Source organism: Lontra canadensis, unplaced genomic scaffold (genome assembly GCF_010015895.1).
Source record: "Lontra canadensis isolate GAN:19392208 unplaced genomic scaffold, GSC_riverotter_1.0 scaffold1, whole genome shotgun sequence".
NCBI lineage: Eukaryota > Metazoa > Chordata > Mammalia > Carnivora > Mustelidae > Lontra > Lontra canadensis.
In genome coordinates, this window is record NW_022630995.1 from 57919276 (window position 1) to 57941123 (window position 21848).

The following is a 21848-nucleotide window of genomic DNA, read 5'->3' on the forward strand; positions in this document are numbered from 1 at the left end:
TAACTAAAATATATCAACCATTTTCACTAAGAAATCACATCTAGATAATGTTTTCAATGTTTATAAGACAAATATTTATAAGACAATTCTAATTTTATATTTTAATTTGTGTGGGTTGGGTTTGTTTTGTTTTTTACATACTATATCAGTATTACAGTACAACATTTTTGGTATTTCATGCTGAAAACTGTTTTGCAACCAAGAGTGAATGATTCAACTGTTGAGAGACCGTTGCTCTAAATCAGCCTACCCTGATACCCTGAAATTCTCATAGGCACTTTCCCTCTTTATCCCTTCCCCCTAGTCCCCTCCTCCACACCCAATAAAGAAAAGAAATCTGTTGCAAGTTCCTATCAGTTCCTTCTTTGGAGTTTCTCTCAGAAAGATAAAATACGGGATGAGGGAGGAAAAGACCGATTCTGTTTTGCGGGGAGGAAGATAGTGCCCTTGTTGCTTTATGGTTGAGTTTTATCTCATTCTGTTCCGCCTTCAGAATTTGTACCTCTTTACTAGCTGCAAGAAAGAGTTACTTTTTTAAAATTCTGCGACAAACTTATTAAAAAACAGCTAGAAATTTGTTTTTGAGATAAAAAGGAAAACCTTGGGGAGGAAGTGAGGCAGGGTTAAGAAGCTTCTTGTATTGTTTAACTTCTCCGCAGGAGGAGAACACTGGAGATTTGGAAGAATTATCTAAAATAGGTTCTAAGACAAACAGCACTGCTTCAAGGGCCATGGATGAAAAAGGTGAGTATACTATACAGACTTGGATGAATTGTTTTGAGATGAGACTCATCTCTCACCAGGCTTCATAGCCTAAACCGCGCCAACTTGTTTGCCCTCCCTTGAGGATGCACTTTATACTCACAGGGCTTGGGAATCATTTTGAATTTGGGTCTTAACCCAAAGTGTGCTTCTTATCAGTTAGCCAGACTCCTTGTTAACTTCAGAGGCATAGGCCCGCGATGACATACATGTGCATGTGTGACTGGGGCCGTGCAGGACACCTGGGCAGGTGTGGTGGCCATGTGGCTGACTGTGGTCCCCAGCCCTGAACAGAGCTCTGCTGTCTCTGCAGACGAATACAGCAGTGGCGAAGCTGCTGGCGAAAAGACAGAGCAGAATGACGATGACAACGTGAAATCTCAGGAGGTAGGAGATGTCTTTTTTGTATCTTCCTGTTCAGATATTTAAGTACTAATGGCAAATAAAATGCAGTAAGTGCTATTACCTAAAGTTTTTGTCAAGTGCTTTTGAAGTAGTTCATTTTTTTAGTGCAGTGGGACACCCTTTCATACTATGCATTTTATCAGTGTCAGTTTGATTAATTTTGGTCTCTTCATTTTCATTTCATCCAAACATTTGTTTGAGACCTATTTCTGTCAAGACTGCATAGGATCAGCCCAGAGCTGTACCTCAGTTGTTAAGTCACGTTCCTGTCCTGGCAGTGGGGCATGGCCGAGTCAGGCAAGTGTTTAGGTCAGAGAATCGGGCTGCTGAGCCCTGGAGTCTGGACAGGACAAAATAGGGGCAGCACAGCGGGATGTGCAGAAGGCCTACAGCTGATGCCCAGTGGAACCCAGTTTTGTGAGGCCAGGTGGGGGATTCCTGGAAGGCAGCAGGAACAGGCCAACCTCCAACCCTGCCGCTCCCTGTCTCAGGGGATTTGCAGGGAGCCCAGTGCAGGGAGGAATCCACTGGCCTGAGACAGGCCCTAAATCAAGGGAGACAACCTATACAACAGACACATCTAGATAACCATTACCAAGTTTGTCTGACACCCTTTTTTAAATTTTATTTTTTTTAAATTCAAGTTAGTTAACATGTATTATTAGTTTCAGAGGTAGAATTTAGTGATTCATCAGTTGCATGCAACCAGCACTCATTCCATCAAGTGCCCTCCTTAATACCCATCCCCCATTTACCCCATCCCCTCACCCACCTCCCCTCCCACCACCCTCAGTTTGTTCCCTAGAGTTAAGAATCTCTTCTAGTTTGCCTCCCTCTCTTGTTTTTATCTTGTTTTATTTTTCCTTCCCTTCTCCTGTGTTCATTAGTTTTGTTTCTTACATTCTACCCAGTACAACTTCTTAATAGTTCCTATTGTTTTCTCACACTTCTGTATGAGAAGTTCAGTGGCCTCCTTTATTTTTCGTAAGGGATAACATTTGGTCACAAGTGACTAGGACTAAATCCAAATTTAAATGTGCATGCATACCGATTGCCGAAGTCAAAGTGGACACAAAGTGCTCAACTTCAATTACCTCATCATAGATTCACAGTACAGTTCTCAGTGTTTGTCAGGTGATGGAATGCACAGAGAGAAATGAAGCACAGGGGTCATGTATTATTTTAAGTGACAGGATCGGAGACCTCTGAGGAGGGAACTCTACATTTTTTTTGCTTTTTTCCCCCTCCCTTTCCCCCTTAGGAAGATCAGCCAGTAATTATTAAAAGGAAAAGAGGAAGACCTCGTAAACACCCCTTAGAAACAGCGTTAAAAACAAGTGAGTATTTTTTGTGTTTTCAGTTCACGTGCAAGACATTTTCAGGGGGTGCCTGGCTGGTAGAGTGTGCAGTTCTTAATCTCAGAGTCGTGAGTGCAAGCTCCATGTTGGGTATGGGGCCTACTTTAAAAAAAAAAAGACATTTTCAAACTGATTTTCTAAGTGAGATTTTTATTTTTTGCTTTTTAGAAGAAGACTGCAAAACAGATACTGGCATTGTCACTGTAAGTAATTGTAATAGACGAGAACTCTGGGAGTTCTTGACCTGGATAGTGTATACTGCAATATTTGTATTTTCCACTACTTTATTTTTTCAAATATTAGAAAAGTATTAAAAGAATCCCTTAAATAAAACACTGAATAACCATTTAAATAATTTTTCAGTTACTAATGTTTTACATAAACAGTCTTCAGTCTGATCCCATCCTGACTTAAGAGTTTGCTTACATAAAAATTATCTAGGGACTTAGTTTCTTGTCATCCTTGATTAAAATACAGAAAATGGTCGTTTTATACGGTTTTTAGGTAATTGCTTCTTTATGGAAATCTCCAGTGTGTCTCACCTCTTACTACTCTCTGTAGAGTTCCTCTCATAAAAAAACGTACACTGATTTCAGTGCAGGAAAATCCTCAGTGACACTTGATCTTTTTAAACTTTATCTTTGACTCTGAAGTGTATATTCAGCAAAAATCATTGTATCAAGACTTCATTGCATGACAGCATTAGTAGAAGGACAAATATATGTCCAGTGTCCTAAAAGCAAATGAGGTTCCAGCCTCGGCTTTGCCACTTACTCCCAGAACTGTGATGCCGAGCTGATCATGTGACCCTCTTAAAGCTCCTATTGGACATAAAGTAGCATAAGAATACCTATAGTGCTCATCTCAATAGAATTATTACAAGACAGCAAAACGAAAGCACCATAGGCAAACACATTTGTCAGCACATAAGACAGCATGGGGAATACGAGCAGTGGCCTGGCTTCGTCACCTCCTGTGCCCCTCTCCCAGGGTTTCAGTGGAATGGCTGGGGAAGAGGCTCGTGGGAGCCCTGATTGTCTTATGGAAAGACCATGTGTTCAGAAGCATGGCATCTATATTTGCTTGGTATTCTTAATTAGCTGCAAAAGATAGGTTCTAAGTACTCTGCCTCTATAATAGAGGTCCTAAACCTGCCTTGCAGAACAGATGACTTACTTTGTGATGATGACTAACTGCTGACTTCAGTTTTTTTTTGGTTTAAATTTAGGTAGAACAGTCTTCACCTGGCGGCAAACCAAAATTAACACAGACAGGTGTGTACCTAGAGCATTGCTCTGCGTTGGATCCAAGGAAGGGGTGGGGGCAGTTGGCTATTGGGGAAGGTTTTAGAGTTTCATTGTTTCGCCATGAAGTGGATTAGAAGGTTGTCCTTGTAGCCCTGGGAGACTACAGCTATTGGCTTTTCTTGTGATCTGAGCTCTTCTTGGTTTTGGAAGTGTCTAAGAAGCCTCCAGAGAGGAGGGTAAAGGCAACAAAAAGTAAAATGGGGATGACATTGCTGTGTCAAAATCATAATTTACTGGATATGTTTAAGGGAGAAATAGATCAGCCTGGGAACTAGGCACTCTTACCAGGAAGTCAGGAATTTATTCAAGAGCCTATTGTTCTCAGAAAAGAGGAATTTTGAAAGCAGCCTGTGTAGTTTTTAAAGCCAGAGTGCAAGAGATAAAACAGTTTCAGTTATTTTTTGTCCTCATTCCAAGGAGAGAAATACTCCAAAATGTTGACAATGATTGGCTCTGGGTGGTTAGATAATGGGAACATTCCATGTTGTTAACATTGCCTGAGTTTTCTGGAATTTTTACAATGTGTATATATTAATGTCTTGGTTAATTAAATTTTTTTTTTACATAAAAACAGCAAGACCGGGGCACCTGTAGCTAGGTTGGTTGAGCAACTGACACTTGATTTTGACTTAGGATATGATCTCAGGGTTGTGAGATCAAGCCCCATGTCAGGTTCCGCGCTCAACAGGGAATCTGCTTGAGATTCTTTCTCCCTCTCCCTCTGCCCCTGCCCTCAGCACACACGCTCTCACTCTCTCTCATAAAATCTTTTTTCTTTTTTAAAAGGCAACAAGGCCTTTTGTTGAGTTTTAAAGTGATGGCATAGGCAAAAAAGATGAATGTGACACCTGTTTGGGGTAAAATAAATAGCTGGTGAGATCAGGAAAGTACATACATAATCTCACTAAGGTACAGCAAATACGTAATGTAGAAACAGTTCCACGTAGTTAACTGTGTGATCTTGTGATCATATTTCAGTTGTTCTTGTCTCTTGGAAAATTAAGGTTGATTTATTATTTTTTTTACAAGGGGAAATTCTGCTTATGTTTGGTTTTTAACCAGTTTTTATCCATAATTTTATAATATTTTGGATCGATACAACAAGAAAGAATTATAAAGAAACCTTTATAATTTGAATGCCCTTTAAGGACTGTAATTGGAGCTGTGCGGGTATGTTTGGGGTTGGGCAGCACTTTTCCGAGTCTGGGTAATGGTGACCAGTTACGACAGGCTTCTTCGCTGTGGCCTTCTTGGTGTGACTCTTCTGCCCACATCAGTGTACTGAACCTGCAAAAAGGGTGATACATGGACCTCGCCACCGGTGAGAAGTACCTTTGGGTTGTTGAGTGTCTAGGGAGCATCCCTGAACTTTAATTTCAAACAGTGCATTAAACTAAACTTCATTTTTCCCCAAGATACATTGTCAGAAAATTGTAACTTCTACAGAAAGCAAATATATAAAGAATAGGCATACACAACCTAAAATAACTTAAATATGTACTTTTCTAATTGCTCTGATGTAACTGTTTATAGTCAAGAGAACTCTAGCTATTGCACTACTTATTAGTCCTGTGACTGAACAAATTACTTAAATCAAGTTACTTGAGTCTCGTTTTTCCTAGCTACCAAAGGGATATCATAATGGAGAGGGAGCTACATAAGATATCAGTGAGATCTGTAATCCTGACCTGCGGGTCCTGCTGTGGTTTGAGGGCTCCGCAGATGTCCCTTTCCTCCTTTCTTTCTGGGTGCAGAGCATTTGATCTGAAAGGGACCATACAGGTGGTCTGACCCTTTTATCTTATGGATAAAAACTGAGGCTTGAAGAATTTAAGTTATTTTCTCAGGTTGCATAGGTTATTTTTGAAAAGTCTGAAGTACAAATCTGGAGGTCCTGACTTGTATTCGAATGTCCTTTCTGCTAGGTATTCTGACTCAAACTCTGCTTGCCTGATGCAAAATAATGATAAATTGTTAAACAGTACATTAATCAGCACTGGTGCATTCAGAGACAATAAGCCAGACTGTTGAAAAGTTAATTTTATACTAAGAGAGTGTTAATGCAGACATTTTCCTTTTCTTAAAGATGAGTCCAATAAAGAAACCACGACCCTACAAGAAAGAGGTATAAGCAACGTAAGTGTCAGTTTTCTTATCAAGGTATGTCCTTTAGGTACTGAACAAGGTATGTTCAATTAACCATCCTTTCAACTTTAATTTTATTGCTTCCAGGACGATGGTGAAGAAAAAACAGTAGCAAGTGTGCGTCGGAGAGGAAGAAAGCCCAAGCGTTCACTCACTCTGTCAGATGATGCTGGTGTGTTTCTGGCACATTTCTTAATTGCAGGGTCTTATCATTTCAAAATCCCCTTTTTTAAGAGTTTTTCTCTGGATGAGGAAAAAATCCAGTGGGGCACAGTCAGTATTAATATTACATAAATATGTGTGAAATGACTCTAATCCCATGTCAGAAATGGTACATCCCAGATGCTTTTCTGAGTACATGTGAATTTTTCATGAATGCTGGCTGTGAACTGCCTAAGTAAACTATCCCAAATGTGTTTGAGATTAAGTTAAACAGTTGTGAATTGCAAGTGCTGAAACAAAAGGAAATGGAAAACCACTTCTTCTGCCTCCAAGTCCCTAATATCCTACATTCTAAACTCCATGACTCTCCTTTGGAAGTGTCTTGGGGAATTGTACAATCCAGGTGTTACCCTTCTATTTGAACAGAATCTTCAGAGCCGGAAAGAAAACGCCAGAAATCAGTTTCTGAAGCCACTGAGGACAAGAAAGACCAGGATTCTGAGGAGGAAGAGGAGGAGGAGGAAGAGGATGAGCCCTCAGGAGCCACTACAAGGTCCACCACCAGATCAGAGGCTCAGAGGTAACGGGGACAACAGAGAGCTTCCAAAGGCCTTCACCACCTTCTCCATCAGACAGCAGTTTGCCTTTCATGTGATTCTCTTTTCATTGACTCACTCGTGCCACAGTGTAAGCCATTTCCTTTCGTTTTATCTTAAGCAGAGAGCACATGCTCTTAGCCCTTGGACACTGCAGTTCTTCTTGGAGAAACCCGCCCTGCATCTTAAACGATTGTTGAGGATCACACCAGGCTTTGCCAGGTTCAGAGTGCCTGTTCGGTGAAACCCATTCAATTCCTCTTCAGATATTTATTGAGCCTCAGTAGCTATCTCAGATACTGTTCTGGGCCCGTGGGTGAAAGCAGGTCCTGTGTATACAGAACAGTCCCTACATGTAGCACGCCCGGGTCAAGTGCAAGAGAAAAGGCAGGCATACCCATCACCATCATAGGATGCTTGGAATTCTGCAGTGCTGTGGAATAGGTTGACATGTGAAATTGCCCATGTGCAACCATGTTTTACTAACATAAATTAATTTCATGTTTCCCAAAGTTTATTCTGCCAAACCCCAGTATGGCCAGAAGCCCCTGGAAAAAAAGTGCCATGGTCAAATGAGTTTCAGGAATGCTGGTGAATTCCTTTTCCTTCTTAAGTCACAGCGCACATTAAAATATTAAGAGCCTGGCATAGTCCTAAAAGAAAGAAACCTGTTAAACTTTGAACAAATATTATTTGCCAATTATACCCCAACCGGTACCCATTAACATCAGTGTTCTTTTTCCACTGCACATTTTGAGACATGTTGCATCCGTTTACTGTTTATCAATCTACTAAAGCAAAAATATTTTCCATTTCCAAGGTGATTCAGAAGTTGTTGATTTGGTATCATCTTTTGTCATTTCATTAGTCATCATTAATCAAAAAGTTCAGGGACACTTATTTCATGAGTATCACTTAACTATATGTGTCACCGAAGTGTAACAGTAATAATGTCTTGTGTTTATATAAAGACTTAAAATCAGCCTATTTCTGTTCACTTCATACTTGCATATTATTAGCCATTCATGCCATGGTTTGATTTCTCAAAAGAGTCAGATTTTAGAGCCACAAGACTTTAAGAGCTCCCACAGCTGAAGGTAAGGTGGGGTCCCATATTTGTTTTTAGATGGAACAACTCAAATAAACGGAAGAGACAGAAGCAAGTTTCCTGCTGATGGGAGAGGCTGGGGTGCTGGAGCACACCACCCCCAGCACCACCACTCCTTAAACACCCACACAGAGGTCACCCAGGACAGCAGGACCCCACTTCAAATAGTTTTGTAGGCCAAAAGGCCCCACTTCAGATAGTTTCATAAGCCAAAAGTAGTGGTGAGGTTGCCCTTTTAAACTTCGTTCTTTGAAAACAAATCTTATTTGACCTGTGATTCTGTAAACACCTAGACTGTCAGTACTCCTCCTTAACAGACCTTGAGAACTTTTGATTTACAAATGGATCCTTTTCTCTTTGTTTAGATTTGTCAGCATCAGTCTCGGTTCCTGGGCTCTGGCATCTTCCTCATTGCAGATTCTTAGGGTTGGCTGGGGTCTTCATGGGTTACTGCCTCACTGTCTGCACCAGCAGCTCCTCTGCAAAGGTCTTTCTGCTTGCAGGTTCCTTGGGGACAGGGAAGCCTCCTTCTCCTCAGCATTCTCTTCCTTGTGTCCAGTAGAAGTCAGCTTCCCTGAGGCATCTGCTCTTGTTCTAGTTCTGCTCTTGGGGCTTCTCTGCAGCATTTCCCTGAGCATTGGAGGGCAGCTTCCAGGTCTTCTGTTTCGATCCCCCTCCTCACTCCTGTTTGTTCCAGAATTTATCTGCTCTCCTCTGTAAGGAAGCACAGGTTCTGCACAGAGCGTGGGCTGATGAACTCAGAAGAGGGTTGCCCCACCTTATCCTGGGGTACCTGCTTCCACATGCACCCAGTCTCTGTTCCCTCACTGGACCTGCACACTGACTCAGCGATTCCTTTCTCTTACAGTTTCATTGGCAAGCCTGCTCTTCCATCCCCTAGTCCTTGTGCAGTTGCTTGCCTGGACCAGTTGCAGGGTCTGAATAGCTAGCCTTGTGAACTGTACTGTTTTTTACTATCCTGGCCCTAGTGAGCACTTGAGGAATTGTCATCTTGTCCACCAGTGTATTGTTTATTATCACAGAGTCATCTTTCTCTAAAATCATGACAAAATACCCTGTAAAGTAAAAGCAAAGACACTGTCATGCAGGCAGTTAGTTGTGGATGACATCAGACCTACTTTTTACCAACAGTCCAGAAAACCAACCATTTTCTGCTTTTTTTGTCCCCATTCCCTGACTCACCCATGAGGAGCGTCGTCCTTTCTGAAGTGGCCCTGGGCCTGGCGTGTTCAGTATACCGCTGCCCGGTGTTTTTGTCATCTGTTTCAGAAAGCATCATAGCAAGCCATCAGCACGTGCAGCATCCACGTTTGGCAGCCCAGAAACCATTTCTGCTAGAAATCGCCAAATATTAGCAAAAGAGAAGTTATCTACCCGCGAAAAAGTTAGTAAATCTCCCCCATTAGGAAGGTAAGTCCCTGCTTACACTTGAAGTCATCTTTAATCCCCAGAGACTATTTTTGGTATGGTAATGTTTCCTTCCCAAATTCCTTTAAGATTTTTCTCTTGCCACATAACTGTCTTGGGATCATTGGTTTCCCAAATGGAAACCCACTCCAGAAGGCACTGGGGCCGCAGAAGGAATCTCAGGCCTCGTTTCACGCCCTCCTCCACAGACTTGCCCTTGAGCTTTGTGAGCCTTACACACGGACTCCTGTCCACCAGGACCAGAGGTGAGGCATGTTTCTTCCCAAGTGGTCCCAGGTCCAAGTACTTGGCTAAAGCGGCACAGCATGGCCAGTTGCGTCACAGCCCAGAATCGTTTGTTTTAGCCAGCATGTTAGAGAAGCAGTGGGGTAAACAGAGTAAAACAGCCACTTCCAGCTCAGCCCCTGGCTGGCTCCCACCGTCTACAGCCTCGTTCATCCTACCACTTCCCACAGGCTGCGCCCAGCCCTCCTTTGTGGCCTTGGCTTGTGCTGATTCTTGAGTGCCCTTGCCCCAGCTGCCAGCAGGCCAGGCACTGCCATCCTTCCCACTCCCTCTTTAGGAGGCCCCTGCTGCTTTAGTTCCTCTCTGTCCTTCCCGCAGCACTACCAGCCTGCTGTGCACAGGATGGTGGTGTATGCCGTCTCTGCTCTAAGCTTCTTTCTTGAGATGTGAGTCTTGTCTTACTTTCTGTACATTATAGCATCGACAGAGCTAAAAGACTCTTCACAGTGTACAAAAACTGTCATGATCTTCCTAGCATATGGGTAATGTAGTATGTGTTATCAGCCCCATGTTCTAGAAAGGGAAGCACAGTAAAGTGCCAGGCATCTTTCATACGCATTCTCCCACTTAATCCTCATTAAGTGAAATGTCATATTTATCCTTATTTTATAAGTGAGGGAAGGAATCTCAGGAAGGTATGGTCCATATTTCTCAAAATGGAATTGCAGACCAGTTGGGGAAACTCAGTGCTAAGATTCTGATTCTGTAGGTCTGGGTAGGGCCTGAGAGTCTGCATTTCTAGTAGCTCCCGGGTGATGCTGGTGCCGTTGGTCACAGACCACACGTAGGGTGCAGGAAAGGGTTTGGGTGACCCCCCCTGAGCTCAAACAGCCCGGAGGACGCACCCTGACTCTGAGCTGCTGTCCCCTGCTACATGGAATCTTGCACAGCACTGGCATACCCGCTGCTCTCCAGCCCTTCTCGGTACATGCATGTATGTTGAAACTGTATCCTATGCAGCACCGAGCGACTCAGTTCGAGTTTACTCACTTGTGCCGTCAAAAGAACAGTAAGAAGACCTGTCTTATCAGTGCAGCTCCATCAGTCCATCTCTTGCAGTCTGGGTTTTCCAGGCCTTTTCCTTCATGGATAGAACTATGGCTGCTTGCTGATATGTGCCTTTGTGCAACATACTGGGGAGAGGAAAAGGAGTAATACCCAGCAGTGGCCCTGGAAAAGGATCCTAGCAGGGACATTCGTCCATGACTTGGAAGCTTTTTTGGCACCACTCACACTAAAACTGTTTCGCAGTACATTTGCAGAATGCTCACATTCTGCCTCTGTCACTGCAACAAAACTTGCATATTGTTCAAAATAATGACTATAGCCCACAGCTGGCAAAAGCCAGCAGGTAATTGACAGTGGTAAGCACTCTGTTGAAGACACAAAGTGCTGTGGATATCCAGAGAGCATCTTACTCTCTGGTGAGGAAGGCTTGGAGGGCTTGCTTTTGAATTGGGACTTAAAGACAAGGATGTCTGCTAGATGGGAGGTATGGGGTGATCTCTAAAAACTCACATGCCAAAGCATGAAAATGTGAAAGAATGTCCTGTGTTTGGGAACGGCCGTATTTTGGCAGGACTGTAGCCCAGGGTGGTGCAAAAGCCAGGGCAAATTATAAAGGACTTCGTGAATTCTCAGGATGACTGATCCAGAGGGCATCAGATAATCAAGATGAATATACGTATAAAAGATAAACAGGACCGTGACTTGATTCATTGGGGTTTCTGACAGATAATTCTGGCAGATGGGAGAGCAGGGATAGACTGGTGGCAGGGAGATTGGCCAGAATGCTGCTCTGAAATTCCCGTGCCTTTTCTAACATTGCCGGCTCTCCTCCGTAACACTGTCCCATGAGACATGATCAGGCACCACTCAGACATAGTCCACAGTCCTCTATTCCCACTGGTCACCTCAACTTGGGACAGCATGTGGAGGACTGACTGGCTTTTGATTGTTCTGTAGATAAAAGAACTAGGATCCAGAGAAGAAGGTAGATTTGACACAGGCCGGCACCGGGAGTGTGACCAAGCTGGAACCGGAGCACAGGCCTCCCAGCTCCTCTCGGGCCATTTGGGTGTGAGCTGCTCAGCAGATGACCAGTTAGCACTGTTCTTCTATAGTCTCCTCTTCTATATAAATGTGACCCGGGTTTTCCCTTCCTGGCTCTCAAGTCAAAAACTTTCCCTGTTTTAAAGAATTCCCAAATTATTGAAGCCACTCCTTTCAGCTCTTACCACTATCTTGATTTTGGTTTACTACAGATCGAAGGCCCAGCTCTCCCCTTCTAGCAAGCGCAAGAGGGAAGCCAGCCCCCCCGGAGCCCGAACCAGAGGCCAACAGAGGGTGGAAGAAGCCCCCTCAAAGAAGGCCAAGCGGTAATCCTGGCCTCTGCTGCCCCTGGCTTGTTGGGGACACAGCCAAGAGAAGAGAATCAAGCCTTGGGGCCACAGCTTTTTTTTTTTTTTTAACCAGGGAAAGGACATGCATGTACTCTAAGTTCCTAGGTGCAAGCTTTTTCTCGTTCTGTTTTAAACAGCTTTATAAACTATTGTTCATAGAAGATATTATGTACATTTATTTCAGATAAAGGAAAATAAGTTTACTTTGTATCTGAACTCAAAACAAAGTAGTTGTATATTTTAACATTTGAAATTGGGATTTCCCGATGTGACACATCACTAATGCAAACCCTTGCAGCCCATCATCCACCAGGCTGCCTACTGGTAATCTGTGTACAGTATATAAACATGTAAAAATAGGTTGTATTTTACTCTATGTATGATGCTAATCAATGAACACTTTATTTATTTTACAGAGAAAACTTATCTGTGAACTTTACTATATATCTGTTTATTTTATTTTATTATTTTTTTTTTATAAAAAAAGGGGGGGTTTTAAATGCTATGCAGTCATTAGTAGAAATGTTTTAGGATGCTGCCTGCCTAGTAACTCTCTGAATATGATCTGGCAGGAAATAGAGAATCTTCTCGCATGTATCCAAGTGAAGTAGTTTAGCTCAAGAAAGGATCTGCATTGCTTCTCTGTTCACAGTTGTGACTGTTTTTAAGAATGTAACTTGTTTTTAGATTATGCTCACATCTGTGACTTTACTTCCAGCCCCACTGGTATGAGAGGTTCTGGTTCAGGTAAAGTTACATCCTGTCACCTGCAGCAAACATGCCTCTGTCGTTGTTCATTCTTCCCCTCTGTGCTTTTCCGAGGCTTCTGCCCATTCTCTTTCCATATTGTCCTTTTCAGTGAAGGGAAATGCATCGAGATTGGGTCACTCATGTCTATCGAGCTTGAGGATTTTATGTTGTTTTATATGCAGTTATTTCAGGATAGAAACTGGCTTTATTGCCAGATTCTTTTTTAGACATGTTTTAACTCCCATATGAACAAACTGTCTAACTTAAGTTTTTCATAAAATTAAATTTTTCTTAAGATCAAATTTGTCTCTAGCAATGATGTGATGAGTTGCCAAATAATTGAGATTATTTTAAAATGTTTTGTTCATATTGTTTTATAATTAAAATTTACATTCAGTGTGTGTGAATTTTTTTTGACTCTTAATGTAAGGTGGATATTTCTGTCATTTTACATGGTTTCTTACAAGATTTTATATATAAATTATAAAATGTTTCCAAAACTTGAGTGGTAAGAATTTTTTTTCTATATTTTAAATTTTCTCCCTGTGGAAACCATTTCTTCTCTCCAAATACTTGGTCTTAGGTATATTGTTCCATTTTCACGTTCAAGTATGAGTCCATGATGGCCTCCTGGTAAAACTGAATGTTGGATCTGGAAGGGACCTTGGAGACAAGGAACAAGATGAATTTAACCAAAGCCCAAAAAGCTAAAGTGATTTTTCTTAAAGTTGGTCAGGAGAAGCCAGAGTAGGTCCCCAATAAGTTCCCAGGCTCCAAAGTCCTTGACCAACAATCTCCGCCCTGTGAGTGTGAGGTTGGTTACACACCTGAAGATGTGTTCTCAGTGTGTTCAGTTTAGTCACACCTGCTCTGAGCATGCAGGGACCAAACAGTTGGGTTGTGAAGATATGTTACCTCTTAAAGTTGGAACTAAATATTGACACTGGAATAATGAATTTTCTGGTGGGAACTCAACTAGACAATTTGGCTTCCAGTTGTTCTGAAACCCAGGTAGGAAAGAGATACCATCCTAGGGGGCACTAGAACTGCTGCAGTTCCTGGTCATCATGATAACTCGGTCCTGCTAGTATTTAGTAGAAGGAAGGTCAGGAAGGCTACACCTTCTAGGCACTAGACAGTCTTTGCCTCCATAGAAACATCTACGCCAAATGCCCAGAGCTTCCCCCTGCAGACACACTGAGAAACACTCCAGACCATTGCCATACTTGCCACTGCCTGGTCTCGGCTCACTGCTCCCCCATAAACAACCTGAATGCAAGGGGAAAAGCAGATGTGCTGTTGTTCGGGTTGTTTATGGAAGAGCAGTGAGCCGAGACCAGGCAGTGGCAAGTATGGCAATGGTCTGGAGTGTTTCTCAGTGTTTCTGCAGGGGGAAGCTCTGGGCATTTGGCATAGATGTTTCTATGGAGGCAAAGACTGTCTAGTGCACTGTAGAAGCTGTAGCCTTCCCGACCTTTCTTCTGAGAAAAAAACAGGGTTTTGGAGGGGAGGGAGGTGGGGGTTAGGTGAGCCTGGTGGTGTGTATTAAGGAGGGCATGTATTGAATGGAGCACTGGGTGTGGTGCATAAACAATGAATCTTGGCACACTGAAAAAATAAACTTAAAAAAAAAAAAGTGATGGGACTAATTCCTCTTCAGCTGAAGCTGGTAGCCCACAGGCACAGTCCTTCCCTCCCTACCTCAGGCCTCTCAGCATTACAACCCTTGGCCACCACTGCCACCACACCACCTAGACTTGCTAACTGTGGCTTGTCTTAAGCACTCCAACTAGAAATGGCCATCGTGTGACATTCCTCTAGCTGACAAGATCTCACACTCAGAACGGTTGGTGGCAAAGTTGAGACTAAACTCTTCTAATGCTCAGGTCAGGGTTCTTTGTGTGAGACCCCATGAGAGGGGGCACTGATGCATCTCGAGAGCAGGCCCACCAGCTTAAAGACCATCATCTAGTGGAGATTTACCCCAGACATGCCTTGCAACTTACAAACCTATCCAATTTGAAATTGGGGGTTGGTAAGTCGAATTTGGAAATACTGAATAGGTTTGCTTTCTGTAATTTTATTTTCATGTCTTTTATTCACCCTATGTGTAAGAGCACTTCACCACATTTCCCAAAATTACTGCTTATCTATCATTCTATGATTGAGTCAAGAACAAAGCAGTTTTCATTATTCACGGACAGACGCTTCTCACAGGGGAAGGAAATGGTTCTAGAGCCTCCATCTTCTGACTGATGAGCTCCTGTGTCATGCCCAGCACAGGGATGCAAGTTTCAAGGGGTGACAGCCCCCTGAAGCAGGCAGCTGTGCTGCACTGGGATTGGTGTCCAGTCACGGGGCACGCTGGGGGAAGAAAATCTTCCTGAGGGAAGCCGATGAAGGACGAACTCCTGACAGATGAGGAAGACTGGGCTTTTGGTTTGGTTTGGTTTTAAAGTATAAAATAGAGTTTTAAGCAAGGTTAGAACCTAGAGATGAGGACATTTTGGAAACTGAGGATCAGAGAGAACTAGAGGTAATGACATGGGTTACTTTTACCACCAAGTCAACCTTCCAGAAACTTCTGGAGAAAATCCATACAGATAATCACTATATAGCTCTACGTCACACAAAATACTAGTCCCAAGAGCTACTCCTCACACTGCAGCCCTTCTGCGATATTCATGGTACACATTAGTAGTACACATAAATTTCCAAGAAATCAGGTTAACTTTTTCCATCCTTACTAAACCCAAAACCCCTGTTTCCTCACCCCATTTGTGCACACACAAACTTAACATCCATGGACACTGGTGATACACAAAACTTTGAAAACTACAATCAGTTGTGAACAGCCCTGTTAAGGTGTATCAGACCCCCTACTTTACAGTTGGGGGAGGTGAAGCCAAGAGGTTCTAGAACTCATTGTTGAGAATATACGCATTATACACTGCTAGGACTGGAACCGAGATGCTGTGAGTCTCGTCAGAGCTCTCTCCACAGAGCAGCTTTGCCAGTGCCTGCCACAGCAGGATCCGTGTGACCTGTGGGCACACGTCAACTACCATTTTGTCACGTTCTCTTAGTTGTATGCTTGACTTTTTTTTTTTTAACAAATTATATGAAATCTGAATGTTGCTCAATAATGGTATTTTTGTTCTCAAAGTAATGTCCTAGTCATAGGGAAAAAAAAAAAAAACATAGGCAACGATGAAAAAAAATCACTTTTATAAACTCACAAGTCAGATGTATTATTTCTTTGATAGCCAATTCCTCCAGACTTTTCTATTTAATTAAGTCCAGAACTCATATACTGTATTTCATCTCATCTAAGATGCTGTTGACAGTACACTTTATTTACTCCTAAGGGGGAAAAAAACTAAAATTGTGACACAAAAATTAATCACAGTCTCACCAGATGTGTGAATCCATCATATCCACTTGCTGTTGCTTTGAAATGTCTTTCCTCTATTCCAGGGGATTTGATGATTCCTCTCACCATTAGCTGTTTGACTGGGAATGCACTGGATAATACCTTTGCGCATATATCAGGAACAAAATGCAACAGCCTCACTACCCTGGAATATCTTCCTTTCTTAGGTCTCAGAAGATCCTTGGTTGTTACATTGCAAGAAAAGATGAGATCACAAGTATTTCTTCACCACTGAGTATTGGCCTCCCTCATATAGAATGTATTTCTTGTTGCCAGGTTCCTGTGTACACAGTACCCCTGGTTTGTTGCCAAATTATAATGAAATCTATTTAAAGACATTTTAAGTGGTATTTAAAATCAAAGCGCATAGAATCAATGATGCACATAATTGACAGTAATATCAATAGTTAGAAACAACACATGACAATGGTGATTATAGCCTAAGTGCTGCTTGTTCAGTAGCAATTTTAAGATACTTTCCAATTTCATGGGTGTTAAACTGTGGAAAGAAAAAGTGTGCATTTGAATTAATGAAATATGTAGATACTTCTTTTATACAAAAAAAGTGGGATTTTTACCTATCTACCTTTTTATACCCTTTTAAAAATATTATACAACTTTATGTAATATTTTTTAAATGATTTTAACTTCAAAATTTTAAAATTTTGATTTAAAAAAATTTTTTTAAATAGTATACAACTATATAGAATATTTCTTATAATTAAAAGGATAGAGAGCTTTTATATATATACGTATACATATGTATATATACAAGTAGATAATAAGAATATTGTGTATCTAATATGTATATATAAGCATAGATATATCATGTGTATATGCACACGATATAAGATTATATATATATATAATGTATATATGTATATATAATATATGTATGACATATTATATAAACAACTGGTTTTTTTAAATCCCATTTACCTACCCTTCAGCTTGAGACAGAATAATAGCAACATCTTGGAAGCTTCCACATGTCCCCAAGGTTACCAACACTTTAAATACAAGTTTATCATTTTAACTACATATGTATACAACCCTACCCATTTTAAGTTGTGAATGTTTATACACCTTACATAAATAGAATCATATTTTAAGGATCATTTGAGACCTGCTTTTTCCTTTTATACTGTGTTTTGGAATTCATCTCTGGTAATGGGTATAGCTCAGGTTAGTGCATGTTCACTACTGTCTAGTATTCCACTGAAAGCCAGCGTTGCAACATACTAAAGCCATTTCATTGCCCGGTCCTGGTCTTTGGGCTCTTCCTGGGTAAAGAGTGGTGCTGTTAGTATTCTATGAATATGTTGTGGGCAGACCTTAATATCATTGTATATACAAAAAATTCTATCTGTAGGCACACTGAAATAAGCAGAAGACAAGGCTGGTTGCTGCCCGAGGAGACCATAAGCCTGTGAACCAGAGGACCAGGTCAGCCATCCACTCTGTAGGATAGAAGATCAATATGTCCCTCTTTTCCACACCAAGACATACCCAGCTTTCTGCTTCAGGGGTACAACTGCTGATGTCCAAGGTAAACATGTTTTCAGCTTTGCAAGGTAATGTCAAAGGGTTTCCCAAACGTTTCAACCACCTTGTACTCCCACCAGCTAGGTACTTCTCTCCCTTGACATTTGGTAAATTTAGGACTTCTTGATTTTTGCCTATTTGGGTTTTTTATTTGCACAGGTTTCAAGAAGATCAAATATCTTTTCATGTATTTATTTTCCATCTTATTTCCTCTTCTGTGAAATGCCTGTTCCTGGCTTTTGTTCATTTTCCCATTTGGCTCTTTATGTTTTTCTTATTGATTTGTGAGAGTTCTTTATATATTCTTATATAAAGATATAAATATAGTGGTGCCCAGGAGGTGCAGTTAGTTAAGCATCTGACTCTTGGTTTTGGCTGGAGTCTGATCTCAGGGTTGTGAGATCGAGCCCCATGCCAGCCTCAGTGCTCAGCCTCTGTGGGTTTCCCTTTCCCTCTTGCTCTGCCCCTCTCCCTTCTAAATAAATAAATAAATCTTTACAAAAAGATATAAATATATATCTCTAGGATTTGGGGCAATAACCTTTGTGTATATGTGTCATAAATACCATGCCCTCAAACACACACACACACCACAACATGCACACCACACACACACACCACACACCATACACATGAAACACCACACACATACCACACACATGCACACACACCATACACCACATGCACACACATACATGCACACACCACACATACACACTGCACACATGCATGCCACACATGCATACACACCATATATGCACGCAGCACACACTCATACATGCACCACACACACACTGCATACCACACACGTGCACACACATATACACACCGCACATACACACCACACACATGCACACACATACCACACATGCACACACATACCACACATGCACATACACACCACACATGCACACCACATGCACACCCCACACACATGCACACAATACACATATTATGTGTTTTATCTTTCACTTTCTTTGTCGTACTTTTCGTGAACAGTTTTTAATTTGAATGTAATTGAATATAAATTTCATTTTGTAGTTAGCTCTTGCATCTTAAGATCGAGATCAAATAGATATTCTATAAGTTTTGATGTTTCGCCTCTCACATTTAGGGTATGGAGAGGAAAGCAAGAGCTGTATTAGCGTGAGACCCAGGCAAGCCAAGTATATGAAGAAATCGAGCCAAGTTCTCCCAGCCCAAAGCCAAAAGGCCTCTTGCTGAAAACAGCTCCCCACCTACTGTCTCTTGGGTCATGCTCCTCCAGTGTCAACTGGCCTCCCCCTCATCTGGGATCCTCTACCCACTGCCCCAAGGATGCCCTTCACTCATCTCTTGGATCCCCTAGGCCTGTATCATACATCTTCAGCTGTTGTTTCCTCCCCTATTTCGATGAAGCAAGAGTAGCATTCTGAGAAATGGCCTCTGTAATAACATGAAGGACCAACTGTCAAATCAGACTCATCTGTATCAGAGCTCTTACCCAGCATCACGTGTTACTAATTAGGTCAAGGACACGCGTAGTTGCTGGGCACAAAGGAAGCATGGAGGTCTGGGCCAGGTCCTACCCCCTCAGTCCCTTCTCAGCAGGACACCCATGTGCCCTTATGAGTGCAGGTCTCTGAAAACCACCTGCAGCTCTGTTATTTACAGGGGAGGAAGATGTTTCAATCATGCAACAGCCCTCCTCAGATGATTACGTGGCTTGTGTGACTTTTTCCAGGGAGCTATGCCCATAAATCACAGATTCCAAGCAGGGATTGTTTGTTTGTTCTGTTGTTGCTATAAGCAATCCTGGAGGGACCAGGTACATCCTGCCAAAAGCATTCCGTATCAAGTCTCCCACAGCAAGCACCATCACTTGTCTGCCTCGGGGCCCCTCATTAGCAGAATTTTAAGAACTTCCAGCTCCAGGTCACCTTATTTCTTTCTCGGGGTATCTCTCAGTATCGGATAAAGACCTGATGTTATTCATGTTCTTCCTATGACATTATAGCAAATCATTTGAGGCCTGTTTCATCCTGGTTCAGTCAGCTATGAGAAAACACATCAGTGACTGTAATGAATAACTCAATCTAGGGAACTGGCTTTGATTCACAAGCACCAGAGTGACACAGATGGAAAGCAGAGTAACATCAGACAGCCACCATCACCACTGTGTGGCTTGGGAAGCACAAAGGCAAGGTCATGACTGGCAGGAGACAGAAAGAGAAGAGTTCAGGGGCTCAGACTCAGAGGGGTGCTGCCCGTGGGGCACTGCCCCCCCACCCCGACACAGGACAGGGAGACCCATTCCAAGCAAGTGGGGCAAACTGGAAACTGAAGTCAACTGTAACCCATCAGCTGCCACCACTAGGGTGAAGAAATGTTGCAGGAGTGGCACTAACAAAAGAGTGAGCCAATAGGAAGCAGCAAGCCTCTTCTCCAGCTTCAGCCTTTGTCTCTTTTTAGTGCCTCCAATGACAGACTACAGAGAGCCAGTGGGATAGGGAGGAAGCCGGGCTGCAGAGAGCTGGTTCCGAACCACCAAGCTGAGGAGTCCTTCTGCCTCAGAAGCTAAGAATTCATAGCTTAAGCATTATCAACAATAGCTGGGGATGCCTGGCTAGCTCAGTTGGTTAAGCATCTACCTTCAACTCAGGTCATGATCTCAGGGTCCTGAGATAGGACCCCACCTTGCGCTCCCTGCTCAGCAGGGAACTGCTTCTGCCTCTGCCCCTCTCCCCCACTCATGTTCTCTCTCTCTCTCTCTCTCTCAAATAGATAAATAAAATCTTAAAAAAAAAAAAAAACGAAAAACAATAGTCAAACTATGAAAAAGGTCAAATGGCCATAGACAGAAGAATGAATAAAGATGAGGCATGTGTACACAATGGACTATTACTCAGCCATCAAAAAGAAAGAAATCTTACCATATGCAATGACATGAACGGAACTATGGTGTATTATGCTAAATGAAATAAGCCAATCAGAGAAAGACAAATAATACATGATCTCACTCATATGTGGAATTTAAGAAAGAAAACATGAACATATGAGGGGGCAGGAAGGAAAGATGGAAACAAACCATAAGAGACTCTTAACGATAGAGAATAAACTGTTGGGTTAATGGACATAGATGCCTGGGGGATGGGCTAGATGGGGGATGGGCATTAAGAGGGGCTCTTGTTATGATGAGCACTGGCTGCTACATGTAAATGATTAATCACTGAATTCTCCTCCAGAAACCAATATTGCACTGTATATTAACTAAGTAAAATTTAAATAAATAAATATTTTTAAAAAGCACAATAGCTTAATAATCGGCGCATGCCACACTTCTGACTACTCAACCCCCACACCATGCATACATCCTGAAATTTCGGTACAGGAATGATAGGTGGCTTGTGCATTTCCCTCATTCTCTAGCAAGCTCAGCAATGCATTTAAGTCTGCAATCCAAGGGTGTATCACCTAGCATCTGGGTGTTTTGCTGCAGTAGGGCCTTGGTAAATTCCTACTGTGGCATGCTTTCTAAAGTGGGGACTCCAAATACATGTTTCAAATCCTCTGCAGAAATCGTTGGTGTCCTCATTCACTCACTTTATATCTCCTGAAGAATCAGCCTCTCTGTGAGCTTCTAATAAATGTGTTCCTTAGGACCACTAACAGAATCCATGCAATATTTTTTTTAATATCATCTTTTCAAAATGAGTTTATCATCAAAACGCGGACTTGTTTTTATTTGTGGAAACCAACCTGTCGGTCTTCACCAAGCCTTACTTGAAATAGTCAACATTTTTTTTCAACTGAAAGGAAGCACTCCACAAGAGCTTGCCTTTTCCTGTTTTGGCTCATGTGTCCCTGTTTACCCTCAAACATTGTTGTTCACTTCATCTCTGTCAGTTTCAAGTCCTCTGGTCCTTTTCCCAGAAAACACTATTGGAGTTTAAAAGGATATAGTTTGGCAGCGGAGGGCGCCTGGATGGCTCAGCTGGTTGAGCATGTGACTCTCGATTTTGGCTCAAGTCATGATCTCAGGGTCGTGGGATCGAGCCCCACTTTGGGCTCCAAGCTGAGTAGGCAATGTGCCCGAGATCCTCTCTCTCCCTCTCCTGCCCCTCCTCTCTCTCTTTCTCTAAAATAAACCTTTAAAAAATTA

The 21848-nt window shown here is 42.2% G+C and overlaps 1 protein-coding gene across 3 annotated transcripts in view; it reads left to right on the forward strand.

Annotated features, from left to right (window-relative positions):
* BOD1L1 (biorientation of chromosomes in cell division 1 like 1) overlaps positions 1 to 13229 on the forward strand; it is a 54544-nt gene extending 41315 nt beyond the window's left edge. Inside the window, exons 18-27 of one of the 3 annotated variants that reach the window (XM_032854890.1) lie at positions 660 to 744; positions 1076 to 1149; positions 2429 to 2504; positions 2694 to 2728; positions 3754 to 3799; positions 5919 to 5968; positions 6065 to 6149; positions 6566 to 6719; positions 9134 to 9274; positions 11842 to 13229. In XM_032854890.1, coding sequence (XP_032710781.1) covers positions 660 to 744; positions 1076 to 1149; positions 2429 to 2504; positions 2694 to 2728; positions 3754 to 3799; positions 5919 to 5968; positions 6065 to 6149; positions 6566 to 6719; positions 9134 to 9274; positions 11842 to 11959 — 864 coding nt within the window. In that variant the 3' untranslated portion in view covers positions 11960 to 13229. The remainder of the gene's footprint in view (positions 1 to 659; positions 745 to 1075; positions 1150 to 2428; positions 2505 to 2693; positions 2729 to 3753; positions 3800 to 5918; positions 5969 to 6064; positions 6150 to 6565; positions 6720 to 9133; positions 9275 to 11841) is intronic. The other 2 variants (XM_032854899.1, XM_032854906.1) reach the window with 2 other exon arrangements.
* The last annotated feature ends 8619 nt before the right edge of the window (positions 13230 to 21848 follow it).